At 41.1% G+C, this 20387-nt stretch overlaps 1 protein-coding gene across 4 annotated transcripts in view; it reads left to right on the top strand.

Moving 5' to 3' along the window:
* Positions 1-20387, top strand: part of pigg (phosphatidylinositol glycan anchor biosynthesis class G) — a 90165-nt gene that overhangs the window by 52657 nt on the left and 17121 nt on the right. For all 4 annotated transcript variants that reach the window (XM_054792043.1, XM_054792042.1, XM_054792041.1 and 1 more), the window contains one exon: positions 6142-6451. In XM_054792043.1, coding sequence (XP_054648018.1) covers positions 6142-6451 — 310 coding nt within the window. The remainder of the gene's footprint in view (positions 1-6141; positions 6452-20387) is intronic.

Below are 20387 nucleotides of genomic sequence, written 5' to 3'. Positions count from 1 at the left end.
CCTTCGCAACACAACGTGAGCTGCAGCAGTGAGACTTACGCTCTCTCTCTTTATGGCGCACTCTTCTCACAGATATCTGCAGCCACGTCCCTCTCTTGCTCATGGCAGCCCGTGTTTTTGTTGTATTGCTGTCACCCGCCAGTAAAAACTATAAAATACGAGTGAAATTAAGTTGTAATTATAAAAAAAAACAACAACCTGCAAGCGAGATTTATGAACCGCTGCCTTCTTGGCTGTGACGTCATGCCGAGGACGCTTTCTGGCAAGTAGACTCATCAAAACACATCCATGGATGCACAGCAAAGCCAAGAAAGAGAAATATTCACCACAATAACACTTACTGATATTGTGTTGTGATGAGTAGTTACTTATACGTTGTACATTGTAACTACATACATTAGTTTTTCAACATTTATAGAATAAGCACTGTTTGCTGGCACTATATCAGTTTCGGAAGCCAGAACTGCCTCCACTTGTTGACAAAGCACTTCATTAAGCAGGTGATGTAACACACAGAAAAAAATCAGCCACAACTGAAATGTTGTTTGACCGGCAGTGATTGACAATGACAGATCTATGAAGACGCTGCAAGATACAAGACAAGTGTGCAGCAGCCCCCGTTTAGCTAGCCTTTTTGGCACAAAACCCCACATTATTATTCTAAGATTCATAGAGTATATCTAGGTGGGTGGTTCTATCATCCTTTGTTGAGACCAGGGTGTCGTACTGTTCTTAAGATATGTCTGTGAATTCTTGCATTGCTATTAGGGATTTCTCGATCCAATCTTCAGGATCGGGGTCGGCTGCCGGTCCGCTGTATTTTGAAGAACGGATACTATCGGCTTCCACCACGAGATCGGGCCGATCCGGTTGCCGTATCACGTTCGTAACTGTGAGCCACACTCCAACATTGGAAGTGCAGTAATCCGCCTCAAAGCTGGTTGCCACTCGACTAGCGCCACCCGCAAGAAGAGGAAAACGCAACAGCACCATGCAGACATGTCCGTGGTGTATTGGATATTCGGCTCCGTAGCTACAGCGGTAATTCCCCCTCACTGTGCCCGGACTGCTGTGTCATTGTGCGGGGAGCCCGCGCGGGAAGTTGTGCTCTAACCGCTGGTTGTTTATACCAGGGACCGTTAATAAATTACTAATGCGTTGAAGAGAGTTTGTTAAAAAAAAAAAAAGTCGAAATATTATAATATTCTAAATCGCACCACAAATTGATCTATAACCATGTCAAATGTTTAGTCCTACCCTAAAAGTATTTTGCACACTCATTGTTTACAATTGTATTTATTATTGGATAAGGGACCTGACCCACAGAGGTTTGTTACAATGCCAAACAATATTGTTGGTTATGCTGTGTAATAAAAAAGTTAATGTCAGACTTCGGCCCAGGGCCGGAACTTGGATTCCAAGATGCGTGAGCCAGCGACTGGGTGTAATAATATTTATTACACAAGGAGCACAAAAATACAAACAGAGGGTGCAAAAGTACAAACAAGGAAATGGTCAACTAAAAACCACCCGGAGGGTTCACGGGGAAAAATATTAGTACTAACAAAAATAGCTACCGAAAAAGGAGTGATAAAACAGCAAAACTCGAGACTAAGCTATGAGGCAGCACTGCAAAATCCAAGGCAGGCTGGGACAAAAGACAAACACACTGCAGGCGGCACGTGTGGCAAACAAACAGAAAAACACAGCGCAAGGCTGGCGAGGAATGCTGAGGGAAGCAATGGGTCAAAACACTGTGGAGTAGAGCTTGTGTTGACGGGTAGTTGGCAACAATCTGGCACCACCTTGCAGGACCTTGCTGCTTAAGAGGAGAGCGGCCCTGAGTGGCTGCAGGTGTGTCAATTAGGACCTCGGTGGCGGAGGAGGTACGCTGCAAAGGAGCAGAGAGCGAGAGCAGCAGAGCAGCGCACGGAACCTGACAGTAAAGTCAGCATTGGGTTGCATTATTTTTAATGCTTTGAAGAGCTATTTTCATAACCATATTCCATATTCAATTCCACAAATTCATGTTTGTAACAAAAGCTTATTTAAAAAAAAAAAGGGCGGATCGGAAGTTTAAAAATGTAGATCGGGACATCCCTAATTGCTATTGTCAGACTACAATCAGTTTCAGTACTAATTTTCTCCCGAAAGATGGCTTGTAGGTTATTGTCAACAGTTGAAACTGCAGTTCTTTGTTGTAATTGTATTCCATGCTTTATTTAGGTTAGATTGAAACTTTGATTCCCTGAAAAGGAAACTGTTATTTCTTTTGCAGTTTTCTATTAAGTTTACATTTGTTTTCTGTTTTGTGACTTATAACTTCCTTCTACTAATGTTTTAACTAATGCAAAGCTGAATTAGTTTGGGCAGAAAACTCCCAAGAGCGCATTAGCTATGCATAGCAACTTGCCTATTCCCAAACTCTAGTACTTAACTCATTCAATCACAGCCATTTTTCAAAATTCACCCCCTTCAGTACCGGCCATTTTAGACGGTTTTAACTGATTTTTCAAGGCACACAGAATCTTGTGTTCTATGGCTGTATACATAAACCTACCAAAAGAAAAATGACCCCCCTCTTCCATCAGAAAAAAATGTTTTTTCTACCTTTTTCCGTTCTTTAGTAATCAGCAGTAGAACATAGGTAAGCTTCAGGAAAATGTCAGTTCCCAACTAAAACGGGGGAAAAAAACGCTTTTTGTGAAAAGAAACATTTCAAGCATAACTTTCACTTTTTTTTCTTTTGTGACAGCTCAAATTTCTAAACAACTGCACCACAACAGAACAGAAAAAAGGGTTGTTTTACATCAAAATAACAATTTACTTACAAATATAACACCGTGAACTATTTACAAATTTCACATTTGGAACTGAACTGTGTGTGTGCACGCATGTGCGCGCATGCACGTTCAAATTTCCTTACAATGCATAACGTTCTGCACGCTACACTCCTCCACACTCTCTCACTTCCTCCATGCTGTCGTTAATACAAGCAAAAGATCCATGCCAAACTCTTCCCAAATGCACTTCTGCCGCATTGTTGCCATTTTTCTGGCTTAAAACTGCATGAAATTGGACCTCTTTTATTGTGCACTTGTGTCATCACCTCTTTTTGCCTCACGTAAAAAGTAAAAGATGTGTAAATACATCTTTGGGAGCGAGCCTTGGGGTTTAAAAAGATGTATAAATACATATTTGGTATTGAATGAGTTAATATGACCAGTATGTTTAGAGAATACTCTGTTTGAAATCTTGGTTTTAACAGAACAGTTCTAGGTTTTTGATTTTATCTCATAAGCACCCCAAGTTATCATCATTCTGCTCACACAGGAGTGCAACAGATAGTGAGACATGAAGTATGTTCCCTTCAGGCAGTTCATTCTGTCTACCTGTCTCATGATTTTAATTATTGATATTACCTTGACTCCGTCTGCAAGAAACATCATGAATCATGAATAATAAGTGACTGTGATATGAAATGAATGAATCCGTGAGGTCCTCCGTCTACAAACGAAGTTCCATTCTCACAACTGTGATGTACAGTGGTGTGAAAGTGTTTGCCCACTTCCTGATTTCTTATTTTTTGCATGTTTATCACACTTAAATGTTTCAGTTCATCAAATAAATTTAAATATTAGTCACTGACAACACAACTGAACACAAAATGCAGTTTGTAAATGAAACTTTTCTTTATTAAGGGAGAAAAAGAAACAAGATCCAAACGTACAAACCTGTGTGAGAAAGTGATTGCACCCAGTGTAAAAAACATAACTTAACTGAGATTAATTGAGCTCTATCAGTCTGGAAAAGGTTATAAAGCCATTTCTAAAGCTTTGGGATTCCAGCGAACCACAGTGAGAGCCATTATCCACAAATGGCGAAAACATGGAACAGTGGTGAACCTTCCCAGGAGTGGCCGGCCAACCAAAATTACCCCAAGAGCGCAGCGACGACTCAACCAAGAGGTCACAAAAGACCCCACAACAACATCCAAAGAACTGCGGCCTCATTTTCCTCAGTTAAGGTCAGTGTTCATGACTCCACCATAAGAAAGACACTGGGCAGAAACGACCTGCATGGCGAAGTTCCAAGACAAAAACCACTGTTGAACAAAAAGAACATTTAAGACTCGTCTCAATTTTGCCAGAAAACATCTTGATGATCCCCAAGACCTTTGGGAAAATACTCTGTGGTCTGATGTCTCAAAAGTTTAACTTTTTGGAAGGTGTGTGTCCCATTACATCTGCCGTAAAAGTAACACCACATTTCAGAAAAAAAAAACATCATGCCAACAGTAAAATGTAGTGGTGGTGTGATGGTTTGGGGCTGTTTTGCTGCTTCAGGATGTGGAAGACATACTGTGATACATTAAACCATGAATTCTGCTGTCTACCAAAAAATCCTGAAGGAGAATGTCCGGCCATCTGTTCATAACCTCAAGCTGAAATGAACTTGAGTTCTGCAGCAGGACAATGATCCAAAACACAGCAAGTCCGCCACTGAATGGCTGAAGAAAAACAAAATGAAGACTTTGCAGGGGCCTAGTCAAAGTCCTGACCTGAATCCTATTGAAATGCTGTGGCATGACCTTAAAAGCGTGTCATGCTGGAAAACTCTCCAATGTGACTAAATTACAATTAAACTGCATTTTGTCTTAAATTGTGTTGTCATTGACTAATATTTAAATATGTTTGATGAGCTGAAACATTTAAGTGTGACAAACGTGCAAAAAAAATAAGAAATCAGGAAAGGTGCAAACACCTTCACACCACTGTCGAGTCAAGTTTTTGTGGAAAGTCAGAACTGTTACCTATATTATACCTAAATTAAAGTTCATTCAGGACATATAAAATGATTAAATGCAATTTATCAATTAAACAGTCATAAAAATTAGAGCATTTTTTTTACTTTTATCCCAGTGGTTGTCTTGCACACTGGAAGGGTCACACCATCTTCATCCTTCATGAATATTAAGGCTGTCTTTGACGAAGGATTTTCATAATCAAATCTGATTTGTGAGCTTTTGTCCATAGTCGATGAATAGTCAGTCAGTATGTGTGGGTTTTTTTAAGAGCAGAGCTAATGATGACTCAACAAATAAACAAATTCTGACTTTTTCTACCTTTTTATTTGCAACTTTTTCCACCTCAAATAAAAAGACTAAACCTCTAAGATAAACATGTTAGATGTGCAACAACAGTGCATTTATTTATTTAGCAACGCATAAAGATAAACAAAACCGAAACACTGTTGCTGTCGGCAAGTGGGCATATCACACATCAGCAAAGTGCACATAAAATAGGAACAACATGGCCTGAAAAACGTCAGTTAGCAGCATAATTTCTTGCATTAAAATTCACAATCGAAATTTAAAAACAAGTTGGTGTAACAGCCTTTCCCAGGTCTTACCTTATTTACCTTCAGGTCTTACCCAAGTCTTTTTTATCCCGGTAGTGAAAACAGCACAGGGGATTGTGGGAAGTCCTCTTCCAGCCCTGGACTCAATATACACGGGCCGGGTCCATTGTGTGGAAACAAAATGAGAGTAAAGATTCTGATTCTTACCTGTCTTAAATGATATGCCATGGTGGTTGTTATTGTGGTATGTAAGAAGCTGCTGACACAAGTCACATTCTGGAATAATCTTTAACCTTTTCAAAAGCCATTAGTAGACCTTATGAGCCAACAAGTCCTTCAATGTTAAAACGGCCTTCCTAGCATTCAAAGCTAGCGCTCACCTCAGCTCCTCTGGTTTGTGCCATTGATAAGCAGGTGATTTTATTAATGCGTGGTAAGTATAGGTCTGTTAAGCGCACACGTCATTTTCAATTCTTTATGGCTCAAAATAGGCTATTTATAACAAAAACAGAGACATTCTTTGTTTAAAAAAAAAAAAAAAAAAACGTGTCACCCCCATGTAGTCAGACTGGTACAATCTTGATCATGTGACGGTGAAACTGATAGTCAAATCAGACTCCTCCAAATCGAATAGTCGACTGTTCTGAGAAACCCCTAATGAAGATCATATATTTTCCAAAGACAAAACCATTGCAAAAATGTTCCTAGTTTATTTACTGATAAAGAGAATGCATTTGATTTTTGCTATCAGGAATGACCCAGTCTGTTTGTCTCTTTCAGGGGCACCGTGGAAGCACGCTTTGTGTATGTGTTCGTTTTGGGTATCCTTTTCACGGGCACAAAGGACCTGTTGCGATCCCAGATCATCACAGCTGATTCCAAACTGAAGAACCGAGGCTTATGGGAGATTTACAGCGGCCTGGTCTTGTTGGTGTCACTGTTGTTCCGTGCCCACAACCTGCCAGTGCTGTGTTGCTGTCTACTGATCCAAACACTTATGGCTCAGTTCATCTGGAAGAAGCTCCACTATGATGCAGCCCAGACCACCATCATGCACTACTGGTTCGGTCAGGCCTTCTTTTACTTTCAGGTAAGCAATAAAGAGGTCATCTGTGATATAAAGTTGCAGAAACATTGCCTAGAAATAAGGTCTGGTGTGGTGTTAGAGTAGTATGTAGGATTTTTTTCAGTGTATTTCAGTGGCATTCACAAAGTCTTTATAAATTATTTACTCTCTCGACTATTTTCTTTCCTCTCTCTGGGCTTTGGTGGTGGTGGTCAGGCACTAAAACCTCATATTACTCTAGCTTCCTTGCCAACTGTTGTGCACCTCTCCATTACTTGTCTGAGTAGTCTGTCTTTTTCTTATGTGGGTTCAAGCGGACGACAAGGCATTTTCCACAAACCAGCTTTCTTTATTCACAACTCACAGTGATAACTTGTCTCGTCCAGACTCTTCGACAACAGTCAGGCCAACTCAGCGCAGCATTTCCTGTCATCTGGTAAAGTCCAGTCTTCAAAATAAAAGCACGCCAACAAAAATTTTGAAATTCATATGCAGCTAACGAAACGTGGAAACGACTACGCTTCCATGTAGTTGCTAACAACAATAATAATAACAGTCATCATATAATGTTATGTTATGTAGAGGCTTCACTGATAATGTGACATTGGTGATTTGCTGCACACAATGTTACTAGCGGATTCTTTGTTGCCTGTTCTGAGTGTAATAGCTTCTAAACAAGGCGGTAATAGGCGACATCTAATTAACTTGTAATTCTTGTTCTTACCTGGGGTGCTGGAACAACAGAGCTCTTCAAAACATGTTTTTTCCTCTGGCCTGGGCATGTGGGAACGTAATTGTCCTTGCTGAAGTGTGCACTACACACACACAACTGTTTCATCCTTGATACTTTGGTGCCCACTTGCTTTTAACGCTCTACTTTTGTGACCCCACCAACTAGCCGGAACTACTTTCTTCATCATGAAAAACTGTCCAGAACTCTGCTCACAGGACACAGGGAAAAATGAATTGCAAACCTGCGGTTTATAAGGGGGTATTGCTCCATGCAGGGTGGACCAAACTGTCCAGTATTGTACGGCATACCATCCCTAATATTTACAGCGTCTTTCTGATGTACACTTACCTGTACTGTTTCAGTCGAATACTCTTTTGTTCGTACATGACATGAGGAGACTTAATGATAGACTATACAGACCGAGGTAATAGAGCACTTACAGTACATATTACACTTACTGGAGTGTTTCTCACATCCTATTGTAAATCTATAGGAATGAAGAGCCCTTTTGCTTCTTGCTTCAATTAATCTGGAATGGCTTAAAGTAAGTGTTTGGAGTGCATTTGATATGTTTGTCCATTCATTGGTTACAAGCATTTCTTTACTGATCTTGCTTTGTGTACTATGGCATAGATCGGAATAAAAAAACCTCTTTCCACAAAGTTGAAGGCATACAGCAGGTATGTCTAAGTAGAAAGTGAAGAAACAAGTTTTCCCTTTTTTGAATTGAGAGGCCTATGTGAACAGAGAAATATCCTGATGAGGTTAAATTTCCTATTCAGTGTTTGAATATTTTGTCTGAAAATAGATTGGTATTTGGAACTGTTCACAATTACTTCATCCTTGACTAAAGTTCCAGTTTGTAGTGAAGAATGAGTCCGTCAAATCATGATGCTACCACCACCATGCTTCAGTGTGGGTGTGGTAATCTCCTGTTATCTATTTTAATCAGGCTGAGAGCCTCTTGGCAGCCTATCTGACCAGTGTTCTTCTTGTGTCCATCCATCCATCCATCCTCTTCCGCTTCTTGTGTCGTCAGTTTTTAACTCTGTACTTTTTTGGCAATCTCTCTGTGATGCATTATATATTTTCTCTCTTCCAATGAAATTTACAGTGGTAATTGGTTTTTGCTATTAATCCCCTCGAAAGGGTCCATCAAAAGCTGAATCAGAAGAAAACAATCATTTTCATTTCCCAGAAGAATTAATATCAATTCATTTAATCCGTTCCACCCAAACATATTAACACCGGGGTGCTCCAATCGATCGTCCCACTGATCAGTTTCGGCTGATTTCCGTGAAAAAGCACAGTATCGGCATATGCTGATACTTTCTTTATAACGCCGATCACCTCCGCCCCCATTGCAGCACCCAGCGTATAGCGACCGTCTCTTGCCCACTTTCCCTTCACAAAACCAAAACAAGCATGTCTGCCGTGTGGGACTTCCTGTCGTTGTGAGAGTGATATAAGATTTGCGCCCTGCAAAACATGCCACGAAAAATGTCTCGCCGGGGTGGCGCGTTAAAAAGCTTTAGTTTGATGCGATATATGGGGGGCGGGCACTTGGCAGTCTTACATGGCTATCGGTTTACAATGAAACTAGTTTGCTGCCATATACAGTAAACAAATGAGAAGAGGAGGGTAGCGAGGCTTTCATTCATTCCGATAATAGCAAGCTAGGATGGTAACGTTAACAGCTAGGCTAGTATTTACACACAAAACTGTGCTATGAACATTAAATTAAACAAATACAACTTACAGGAGTCCTGGCAGGTCTCACTTGTGCCTGAGTCTTCTTTTGTGATAGCCTCCCGGATTTTGGTGGAGCTTTGAGAAGTACAGCATGTGGTATTAAACACAACAGCACCGGCAAGCTGGCACGGCGATGTGTGTTGCCCAAAACTTTGTCAAGCTCCTCAAAATAAGGCATTACTCTCCTCCGACCACTGCCACTCTTGCCGAGGTCTTTTTTTTTCGTCTCTGTAGGCCAGTGGTTGCCAAGTCGATCGTGAGCGACTAGTCAATCTTTGGGACTTTGCCGGCCGATCGCGATATCAGTTCCCTCACCTCCCGGAGAGCGACCAACAGGCATGCATTTTGTCCCCTGAACACGCCCGTACACCTCGCCGCTATCCAGGCGGCTGGTGAGCCCCAGCAAGGAACCCAGTTGCCAAAACCCGGCTGGAAGTATACTAGTACACCGGCTCGCCTCCTGCACCGACTTACCCCCCACGCTATCAAAAGATCGAGGGAGAGAGGTAGGGAGTGACAGTGCTGCAGCGATGTGCTTGCGCACACAACAGTAATTATTGCACGTTAATAGGGCTCAAAGTCTACCTTTGCTAGCTTTGCATCACTGCAGAAACAAAATAAAATAAATTTAAAAAAAAAACAGCAAAATTTATCAAAATACAGCAAAAGGCTGAAACTAACAACTAATAATAACACATATTGCGTGCGTGCGTGCGTGTATATGTATATTATATACCACTTGTTTGGAGGGGATTGGTGTATCTTGTGCAGGTTCACGGCCGAGACCAGCGGTCTTGGCCTCAAAAAGGTTGGTGACCACTACTGTAGGCCTTCTAATATCAGATGAACACATAGAATCTGAGTCACGGTGTAACATTTAGCCTCAGGCTAGCGCTAGAGCAGGGGTCACCAACGTTTTTCCTTGTGAGAGCTACTTTTACAAAATGAAAATGGCCAAGAGCTACTCATTTTTGTAACATTTATTTTCAGAGCTTATTTTAAACCCAAACAAAGCGAATATGCTTGTTTTACCAGAACATTAACAACATGCTGGCGTCCACAACTCACATTTTGTATTTCAGAATGCATTTCTTTCTAGTGTTCTTTCATTATTAACTGAATGAATGAATGAAAAGCAGACTTGCGGGCACCACATGTGGTCGTGGGGGGCTACCTGGTGCCCGCGGGCACCACGTTGGTGACCTCTCCGCTAGAGGCTAACAGGCTGGAGATCCACGTCGTCATTATCCACACTGCTTGCCTGTTGTAATTCCAGTCATGATGTACGATAGTATATTACACCTCATTGTATGTTTCGAGGCCACACAGACTGGCGAAGCTAGTTCTTCCGTAGCCAAACAAACTCGCAGCACAGAACAATTGTGAATTCAAGGGCCGTTGAACAAAGTGCAAAACCTTGATGAGAAAACATTATCAGTAGTTAGTTAATTACAAATGCTAAATTTGTCTGTACAATACCAAAAGAAACATATCCACAGTAAACCATAGTGGTGTTAGTAGCAAGCGTTGGGAACTAGGCATTCAGTTAAAGTAAAGCAAGTTGTGAACAGCTCCAAATATCCTTTACAGTATGTGAGAAACTGATTTATCTACTACAAAGCATGCCAACAACAAAGAATGGTGCTGTGGCAATGACAGATTTGAAGCAAGGACAATATTAATATGACAAGTCGATGTGTCAAGCTGAAAGACTACTAAAGAGACTGAATCATTGTTTCGTTCTTTCCCACTAAATGTGTACATTGATTTGAACCATGTTCAATTAGTAGAGCTTCCACAATACTCCCACAATACTCATACTAGGGATGAGTGAGTACACACCACTATCTGTATCTGTCCACCCATCTAAATGATCTGTATCGGTATCTGTACTCGGAGTGGGCGTGGCATATACCGGAAGCGGGCGTGGTTTCACCTGAAATGGGTGGGGCTTAAATCGGTACATTATTTTAAATCTGAAATTGACATGGATTGATCAGAAGTTGCGATATTGACTGTTTATTATTCAGCTATATGTGCACTGTATATGTGTGGAAGTGATCTGTAAGACTTTGTTTTTTTATTATTTTTTTAATGATCTGTGTCAAGATGGTGATTCATGCAAACATGCGTTGTAACGTCCCTAACTCACACACACTTTTGATGATTGAACATACTACTACATACAATTACTACATGTCACTAGGGATGCTTCGATCGATCGGCCACCGATCATTATCGGCCGATTTCTGTAAATGCCTTTCGACTCCGATCACAAAAGCCAATCACCTGTGGCAAGCACTGTCGCAGCCTGTAGCGACCCTTTAGTGTCTTGCCCTAACTAACGTCTTGGGCCGTGTTGTCCTCCCACTTTCTTTCAAAACAAAAACAATCATGTCTGCCGTGTGGAACCTAACAGCTAACACATGCCACGAAAACTATGTTGCGGGGTTAGCACATTTAAAAAGTTTTGGAGGCTCACGGGCGAGCATCAGTCAAACGGCAGCTAACACAGCCATGTGGACAATACTCAACCGTATGTGTGTGACAGTCAGGCGGTTAAGCTAAGAGCAGCCTTCCTCAGCAATGGAAGACACTGGGTTCGCCAAAGTCTTCCTAAAGAAGGCGTCTCATCCTCTGGAAGTTTCACAAGTGATATATGTTGTTTTCAAAAAGTAAGTAAAATATGTTTTATGTCTAAACGAAGGTAATTTTTTTGGTTCCTTTTTTCATATCATGTAGCCCAGTAGCAGGAGTGCAGCCAGGAATTCTGGGTCCTATGGGGGAAAAAAAAAATCACATTTCCCCTACATAAAAAGCACTTATCATAAATAAATTGAAAAATGTATAATTAATCCATGTGATCGGTATCGATTTCAGTCCTGGATGATCAGAATCGGCAGTATAAAACCCTGATCGGAGAGTCCCTACATATTACTACATACTAGAGGTGTGGACTCGAGTCGTGTGGCTTGGACTCCAGTCAGACTCGAGTCATATTTTTGATGAGTTCAAACTCGACTTTAGACAATATTATCATAGGCCAGACTTGGACTTAGACGTCACTGACTGGGGACTTGACTTGGACTTTGGCCTGTTGACTCGAAAGTACATAATATTTTCAGTGAGTGTGGACAGTAAAATGTGTGCCCATGCAAAGTATTCGACTAACGTGACCTTTAGTATGTCATTTCCAGCAAGACGGCAAATCTTCCCACAGAATCTGCGTCATTGAATGCATCTATTAATGTCCAGTCTGTTTTAAGAACAAACAATGCGGGTGATTATATTTCTGTCTGTGCCAGACTGCTGCAGAGTGGCAGTGATTAACACCGGGATGTGTCAACATGATACCGAGGATACTTCCATTTGCATTCGCAAATTACGAGGTCATGAACAAAAAAACGAATTGCTGTCTGCAAAACCTGCATTACGAGAATAACAGACGGAGAAGCAACAACTTGGTTCGGCACCTGAAGTTGCACAGTTGTGTGTTCATGCTTTGGATTAGCTTACCATCCATTTTATGCAACAATAAATGTTCTGTTGTAAAATGGACAGGAAAGGTGGTTCAGTGTTGAGTTTAGTGGGTAACAGCTGCAATTAGCCAGTGTTTTTATTTATTTATTGTGCCTGTTGTGAGATAATTGAAACTGGCAATGAAAACCTGTTCTGGTGCAATGAGGATTTGTGCCACTCACCGTGAACTACGGCTAGGCAGGTTTTTTGTTTGCACACGACATCTCTGTTAGCAACAATCAAGGGACCTTTTCAGCTCGCACAACACACTTCTGGCCTTCAAAATAATAGTGCTGTCGGTTATATCCTGTTCATCTGTCTTCATACAATAATGGTGTCGTAAAAAAATAGCTTACGCCAACATTGAGGCAGCAAGTAAAGTGTACTACTTTTCAAAAGTAAACCTCTTTTGTGAAAGTGTGCTCCTGCACAGGCATGCATCATTGCTCCTGTAATTAAGCGTTTGTGATAACTTGCAATGAGCCTCTTACAGCACTGTGGATGAATTTTGGCCCACTCATCTTTGTAGAATTGTTGTAATTCAGCCACATTGGAGGGTTTTCCAGCATGAAGCGCCTTTTTAAGGTCATGCCACAGCATCTCAATAGGATTCAGGTCAGGAATTTGACTAGGTCACTCAAAGGTCTTCATTTTGTTTTTCTTTTAGTTGTTCAAAGGTGGACGTGCCGGTGTGTTTTGGATCATTGTCCTGCTGCAAAAGTTCGTTTCAGCTTGAGCACAGCAGTATTCATGGTTCCATTGATCATATTTAAATTTGTTTAATGATCTGAAACATTTAAGTGTGACAAACATGCAAAAAAAAAAAAGGAATCAGGAAGGGGGCAAACACTTTTTCACACCACTGTACTATATTTTAAAACTGTGTAGGTGTGTTCAACTGGAGACTGTGTTTAGAAAGCTGCTGATTTTGGATGTCTTCAGTATTTTTTTCAATCCTTCTTTGCTTTTGGTGGCCAAACATAAAAAACCATAGGAGGATTGTTGGGAATATTCCTAGTAACCTCAGTTACCTCGCATCGTGATGACTAAAATCCCTGCTAAGTATTTGTCTCTGTTGATCATTTAGACTGATGAACATTTTTGATTTTTCCTCCTAAACCAGATGGTCAATAAGGCAGCAAGGAGGTGTTTATTCTTCAGAAATGAGCCAGTTTGTTCAAATGTTAAGTAGGGACGAGTCACCCTACGGGGATGAATTGCGCTGCAACTGAGCAACCGTGTGCAGAAAATATGAATCACCACATTGATGTGAAAAGTGGGCAAACTTGATTCTTTTTACAACAGTGACTCATTGAAGTCACGATTGTTTGGCTACACATAAGACTATTCAGGCTAAGAAGTTTATTTCAGGGCCATTAGATTGTGAGAAGAGTGGGCCAGTAGTGGAGCCTTTTGTCATGAAGATAGTTGTATTTTCTAAGTAATGCACTTTATGTGACTGTGGTTTGCGGTTGTTTTTGGAGTGTCAGTTAATTTTGTGTGTTAGACCTTCATTTGCATTTGAAAAGTGCTCAGAAATGTGCAACCACCAACTCAAATCCTGATCCGCTATGTTCTTATTACTAAAAATCACCCATTTAGGTTGACATCGACATACATGGTAAAGTACTATTTTTGACATAAAATGTGAGACCCAAGGTGGTGATTTATTAGAAAAATTGCTAAGATTATGTCAACGTGTTGTAGTAGAGGCGGACTCGTGTTACGGCATTTCGTGTTTACTAACTCGTGCCCACAAATTAAGAACTTAACACTTGCTTGAGAACTAGTTACAGCATGTAAGGATGAAAACACGGACAGTGCAATGCTGCAGTGCTAGGATGACCTAAAGTCCTGTTTTCCCAGTACATGTCCTGTTTTCACATCCTGTTCGTTTTGTTTTGTTTTGTTTTTTTTAGGAATGAATGAAAATGTCTTGGTTTCCATTGGGCCATTACATCGAGCACCATTAGGGCACTCTGCTGCATGAATGTACAGTGATAACTAAGCAGCAGAGTGAGGACTGCTCTGTGGACTGGAGGAATATACCTCAGTTGTCACAGATTATATCAGCATGCTCCAACAGCATTGTTCCCACCAAGCGCTGCAAAATTAAACCAAAGCAAAAACCCTGGATGAACTTCCAAGGACAGTGAATGCTACTGGTACTGAGGGCTACAGAAAGGCCAGATAGGACCTAAATACTGTAGATCCATCAGGGAAGCCAATTATTAACAATTATTATTATTATTATTAAACCTACATACTTAGTGTTTCAGAGCAACTGGACTCATTTGATTTTTACCTTCATGTTTCACTTCTCATCCAGATCCATTTGCAAATGCTCTGATTCAGCTTTCCTGTCAGGTTCACACTCCTGTGACACTTGTAAATCACAGTAATATTACAGAAGAGACAAGACAACAAACATATCTTTTTACTCGCAAGGAGAACGGAGGAATGTACTAGAGTTACAATCCCACACCGCTCTGAATACGCTCTCCGAGCCCTCTTTTTATTTTCTTTGGGCATTCCCTATCTACATGGTTGTGCAACTCTAAGGGATAGGGTGAGCAAGCAGTTGCACAAACTGTACTTGTCTTGTCTATGTGTGTGTGTCTGTGGGTGATTATCTTTAGTACATGTACGTTATGATGCACATTTCAGCACAGCCTTAAAGGACATCGGTTGATCTGCGATGGCAGTCTCGGTCGTCAACAGACACAGTGGCGCCATAAGTCGCCACTTTCTCTGTTGCTGGGTCACGGCTGTATTCCTAAAGCAGACATTTCTAAAGGGCATGCACACTTTATCACTACTAAGATATATGAGTGCTAATTATATTGCTGGTTAATTTATATACAGTTCCAACATCTCTAGATATAACATGGACTGAATACCTTCCACACACTTTTTCAAAAAAAATTTCAATTTGTGGATAAAAACGTGTTGTTGCTGAACTGATCATGAAATTAGTCATTAGTCTTTTTTGCACTGCCTCAAATTCAAACTGCAATTGAATTACTTTTTATTAAAGGGGCTGTTTGCAACTGGCTCAAAATGACACTGCCAGAGCTTAGTAAAGGCTCCTGCGTACAGTATGTGTGTGTGTTACCTGGGGATCAGCTTGCATGCTCGGAGCCGAAGGAGGGCGGGATATAATGCTTGCAAAACATTCAAAATTAGCTCCTTTTAGTACATGCACTTTTTTAAATAAATAAAATATCTGAGAAGTTTATATTAAAAATGTCCACAATTTTGGGTCGCCGCTTGTCATATAAGGGTGATGGTAGGTCCCGCAGCACCACTTTAACGCATCATACCAACAGAGGCAGCACAGAGCTCCCCTCGCACTGTATCATCAGTGGACGTGTGTCAAGATTTGAGGAGAACTAACCCCCGGAAAGCAGCAAGCCCTAAGAACGTCCCTGGCCGACTTCCGAGGGTTTGCTCTTCAGAGTTGACGGACGTGTTTACAGACATCTTTAACCTGTTCCCCATTCATTTATTCACCTCAGTTGGGCTTTGGGAAAGTAGTCATGACACACATGAAGTCTTGGAAACACCGAACCCCTGCAGTTTGCTTATAGTCAAAAACGCACCACTAATGATGCTGTCAACACAGTCATCCATACCTCAAAAATAAGGACACTTAGTAGGGATGAGCGAGTACACCACTATCTTTATCTGTATCTGTTCACCCATCTAAATTATCTAGATCCATATCTGTATTCGGAATGGGCGGGGCATAAATCAGAAGTGGGTATGGTTTAACCGGAAACGGGTGGGACTTAAATCAGTAAGTCAAATTTTAAGCCTGAAATTGACATGGTTTGTACAGAAGTTGCTATATTTATTGTTTATTAGTTAGCTATATGTGTACTGTGTATGTACGTAAGTGATCTGTCAGACTTACTCGTCGGGCTGTCAAAAATAGCACGTTAACGGCGGTAACTCATTAATTGTATTAATTACATTACATTTGTTAGCTATTTAACACATACGCATCATGGCAAGCCACTGCTGTTGTTGTAAAACGGACCTTGTTTTTGATGGTCAACTAACAGTGTGTGCGTCTATAAACGTGAGTAACCTGGTTATTTCTCATTGTTCAATGCTAGACGCTGTTTGCACTGTGATATTGTATTGTGTGCCTTAAGCATCCAGCCGCCGAGCTGGTCAGTAACTGCTGCGCCAAGTTAGCCTCGCCAGTTTGTCACCAATTCATTATATTGTTAGCATATTATTTCAGTGTGTTTAGTGTACTTCTGATAGCTGAGATGTTATGTTGCTGTGCAGTTGTGTTTATGTCTAGGAAGGGGCGGTCGCTGTGTGTGACTGGCCAATCACAGAGCGTGAAGAGTGAATACATAATGAGGATTTTTCCTCATCAGGATTACGGATAATGACGAGCTGTACTTGTTTCATGCTCTTACTCGGCGAAAATGCATAATCCGTATGGATGGATACTTGTCTACAACGAGTATCCGGCTCATCCCTAACTTAGGTTGGAATGCAGTGTATTGACTACAGCTCAGCATTGAACACACTCATTCCAAGCAGCCCTCTCTTATAGACCCTCTTCACTCATGACTGCATCTCCTCCCAGGATAATACCTCCAACATCAAGTTTACTGATGACACAACAGTCATGGGCCTGAACACCAGCCTGGCTGGTATACTGGTGCCATGAAAGTAATCTATCTTTAAATGCTGAAGAGACTTAGGAGATGATTGTCAACCCTGGGCAGAGGAAAGAGCAGCTCGCACCACTTGTCATTCGTAGAACTGAAGAGGGTGAAAGCCTCACATCAGCGATGACCTCACATGGACCCACAACACACAGCACATCACCAAGAAGGCGCAATAAAGACTGTACTTCTTAAGAAAGCTGAGAAAATTCGGAATACCCCCCAAACGCCTTCGCAACTTGTACAAATGCACAGTAGAGTAGTAGGGTTGGGCATCGTTTGAATTTGAACGAATCCAGTTCAGATTCATATTCCCTCGATTGTTGAGAACCGAGACGTACTGTGCAAGTAAATAAACTTGCCTAGCGGTAGCGCCTGTCCTTTATTTACACCAAACATCCACAACAGCTCGCATCCTGGAACCCTGGGTCACATTGGCATGAAACAGACGTCATTTATTGCTGGACTTCCCTGATTTTGACTGCTTGGAGGTAGTCTGATGTAGCGCATCAAAGACGAGGTACTCTGTTTATTTCTACACCATGAATGTGTGAACATTAATTATGTTGATCGTGCACCTTCCTTTGCATGATGTCATTGTGTTGCAAATGTTGAACTGAGCTGACCGCTCCTTTACATGAAGTTAAGCAAAACTTTTTAGCCGCTTCATCTTTGTTGGTGTTCTTCCGGTTGGCGAAGTGAGCATCGAATCTAGCAATGGAAATAAAAACATTTGAACAATCCTGGGAGAATCGGAATGTTACTCCCAGTTCCCATCGATGCTCGAGACTCGAGAGCATCCTGACCAAATCCATCACAGTATGGCATGGGAACTGCCCCATACAGGACAGAAGGGCTCTCCAGGGTGTCATAAAAACAGCTCAGCACATCTGTGGAGTAGCCCTCATACCACTACATCACATTTATGACAGCTGTGCCACAAAGAGGACACAGACCATGATTAAAGACAGCACACATCCACCAAACACATCTTCACACTTCTTCCATCTGGCAGACGCGACAGGAGTGTCGCAGCCAGAACAACAAGACTGAACAACAGCTTCTACGCCACAGGCCATGAGACTCTTAAAGAAAGGACATACAACCTTGAGCTGTGAACCACATTGTGCAATATTTCTGCAATCCTGCTCACACTTTAATGTTTACACTGTGCAATACAACATGTAATACTTGAATAATTGAATGCCTACAGCCGTTGTACATTATATTTGTATTTCTGTTTTCTTTGCAGCAGATCAACAGCGACTGCACTATAATATACAGTGGAAGCTTGGTTAGTGTCATGAATCCGTTCCAGAAGTCCGACTCAAACTGAATACATTTTTCCCATAAGAAATGACACAAATCTGTTCTATACACCCCACCTTTTTAGTTTATAGTTTTTTTTTAGACTTTGACAGAAAACAATCCTAAATACATATAAATGACATATGAAAGGCTTACAGTAAATGAACACGTAACGTCACTTTTCCATTCATTTAAACTTCATTATTTGCAAAAACGGGGATAACCAGCAGCAAGGGATGAGAAGAGAGGTCCGCGGGACAGGTATTCCTTGAATTCAGTAGTTTTTCTCAGCTTTATCAAAATGCTGGCACTTGCAAAGAACACATTTGGAGTCATGCACTGTATTAATAACACGACAAGACGCGTGCCCCATTGTACGCAAACCGAGGCAAAATTGTAGCATAACTCATTTATGTAAACCGAAAAACCTATTTTCAATAGTCTTTTTTTAATTTGTTCACATGGACATACATGCCCCTCACCCTTTTCTTTTAATTGTATATTTTATATTTTAATATTTTCATTGCTCACTCAATGTTATCACTGTGTTTCTATTGTACGCATTACAATAAACATCCTGTGATACAAAACTGGTGACACAAGCAGCCACACAAACCTGCCCCAAAGCTGCCTCCACTATGTTTGACAGATGATGTGACGCACAATGCTCTTCCATCATTGTGCTGATTACTCATCTTTTTTTAATTAGCCCAATGAGTCTCCAAGTCCAATCTGGGCTTTGCTGTACTAGAGTTTTGTCACTTGTGGTTGGTGGCTTGTGGTTGTTAGAGGTTAATAAATAGGCTGTCGTTGTCCACGTTGGGTTTAGTTTGCCAGTGCATTGCTTCCATTCTATTTTTGCCTTATTAGAAATTACTCCTAAGCAAGGCATACTTGTTCCACTTATACAGTACATACAATGTGCACCAGACACTTTTTTCTGGGTTTTACCGGTGTATTAAGAGGGTTATTGTATTGTATTTATTGTCCTCAGAAATTAAGTCAACACTTATTGCCTAAATAGTAGGGGTACAACGATTCGATTCGCATCACGATTTGTGGTTTCTGATACGATTCAAAGACGATATTGGTTCATTTCGAACGAAACGATTCAGTAACTTTAAATCGATTCAGAAACCTTTTAGCCAAGAATTCACCCATTGTGACTGTGGAAAATAGTGCAATCCAAACCTGCACTTTGCACCCAAAGGTGAGGGACATTATGCAAATTCAGCAAACAGCAAATGAATGTGGCATGGTATCTTCAATTAGGTGCTGCAACTTTCTCACCCATATGGGCCGATGGCAGCAGGGACTTTTTTGTGACAATAATCCTCCTGATCAGAGCATCCATTTGAAAGATAATGTATGATGTGGCCTCCTTGTACCTTTGCCGCTGTGAGGGTCGTAGATGGGTCCTCCGTCTTGATGATTGTGAGTGTGTGTATATGTATGCGTGCACAGGTATCTCTGTGTATGTGTGCATGTCTTTATGTATATAAATGTGCTTGTATATGTGAACGTGTAATTGTCACTGAGAATGCATGAAAGGAGAGGGACTGCATCAGTGCCACCAGACTGCCACCAGAGGCTGGCCCCCCAAGAGCCAACCCCGCACAGGGGACCTGATTGACTACCTTTTAAACAATCGTAGGAATATAAATCGATGCATCCAAAAAGGACTAGAAAAGAATTATTTGATCCTACCCCTCATCTGTTTCACATCAGTTGCAATTCATTTATTCATCTCCTGTTTTCCAAATGTAGTCTTTGCCAATTTTGAATAGGAAAGTGATAAGGCAATATAACAATGTGGTGCAATTGCAGTCAAGGTATATATACTTAGTGCAAATAAATTATGTAGTAGACTTAATGAGAATAACAAATAGATAATAACTGATAAAAGGTTGAATAGTTGACAGAACCAGTTTGATGATGAATGTACTGTAACATAGCA

This window comes from Dunckerocampus dactyliophorus, chromosome 11 (assembly GCF_027744805.1).
Source record: "Dunckerocampus dactyliophorus isolate RoL2022-P2 chromosome 11, RoL_Ddac_1.1, whole genome shotgun sequence".
In the NCBI taxonomy this organism is placed as follows: Eukaryota; Metazoa; Chordata; class Actinopteri; order Syngnathiformes; family Syngnathidae; genus Dunckerocampus; species Dunckerocampus dactyliophorus.
Note: the sequence above shows the minus strand (reverse complement) of the source record. Positions and strands in the feature narration are given on the sequence as shown.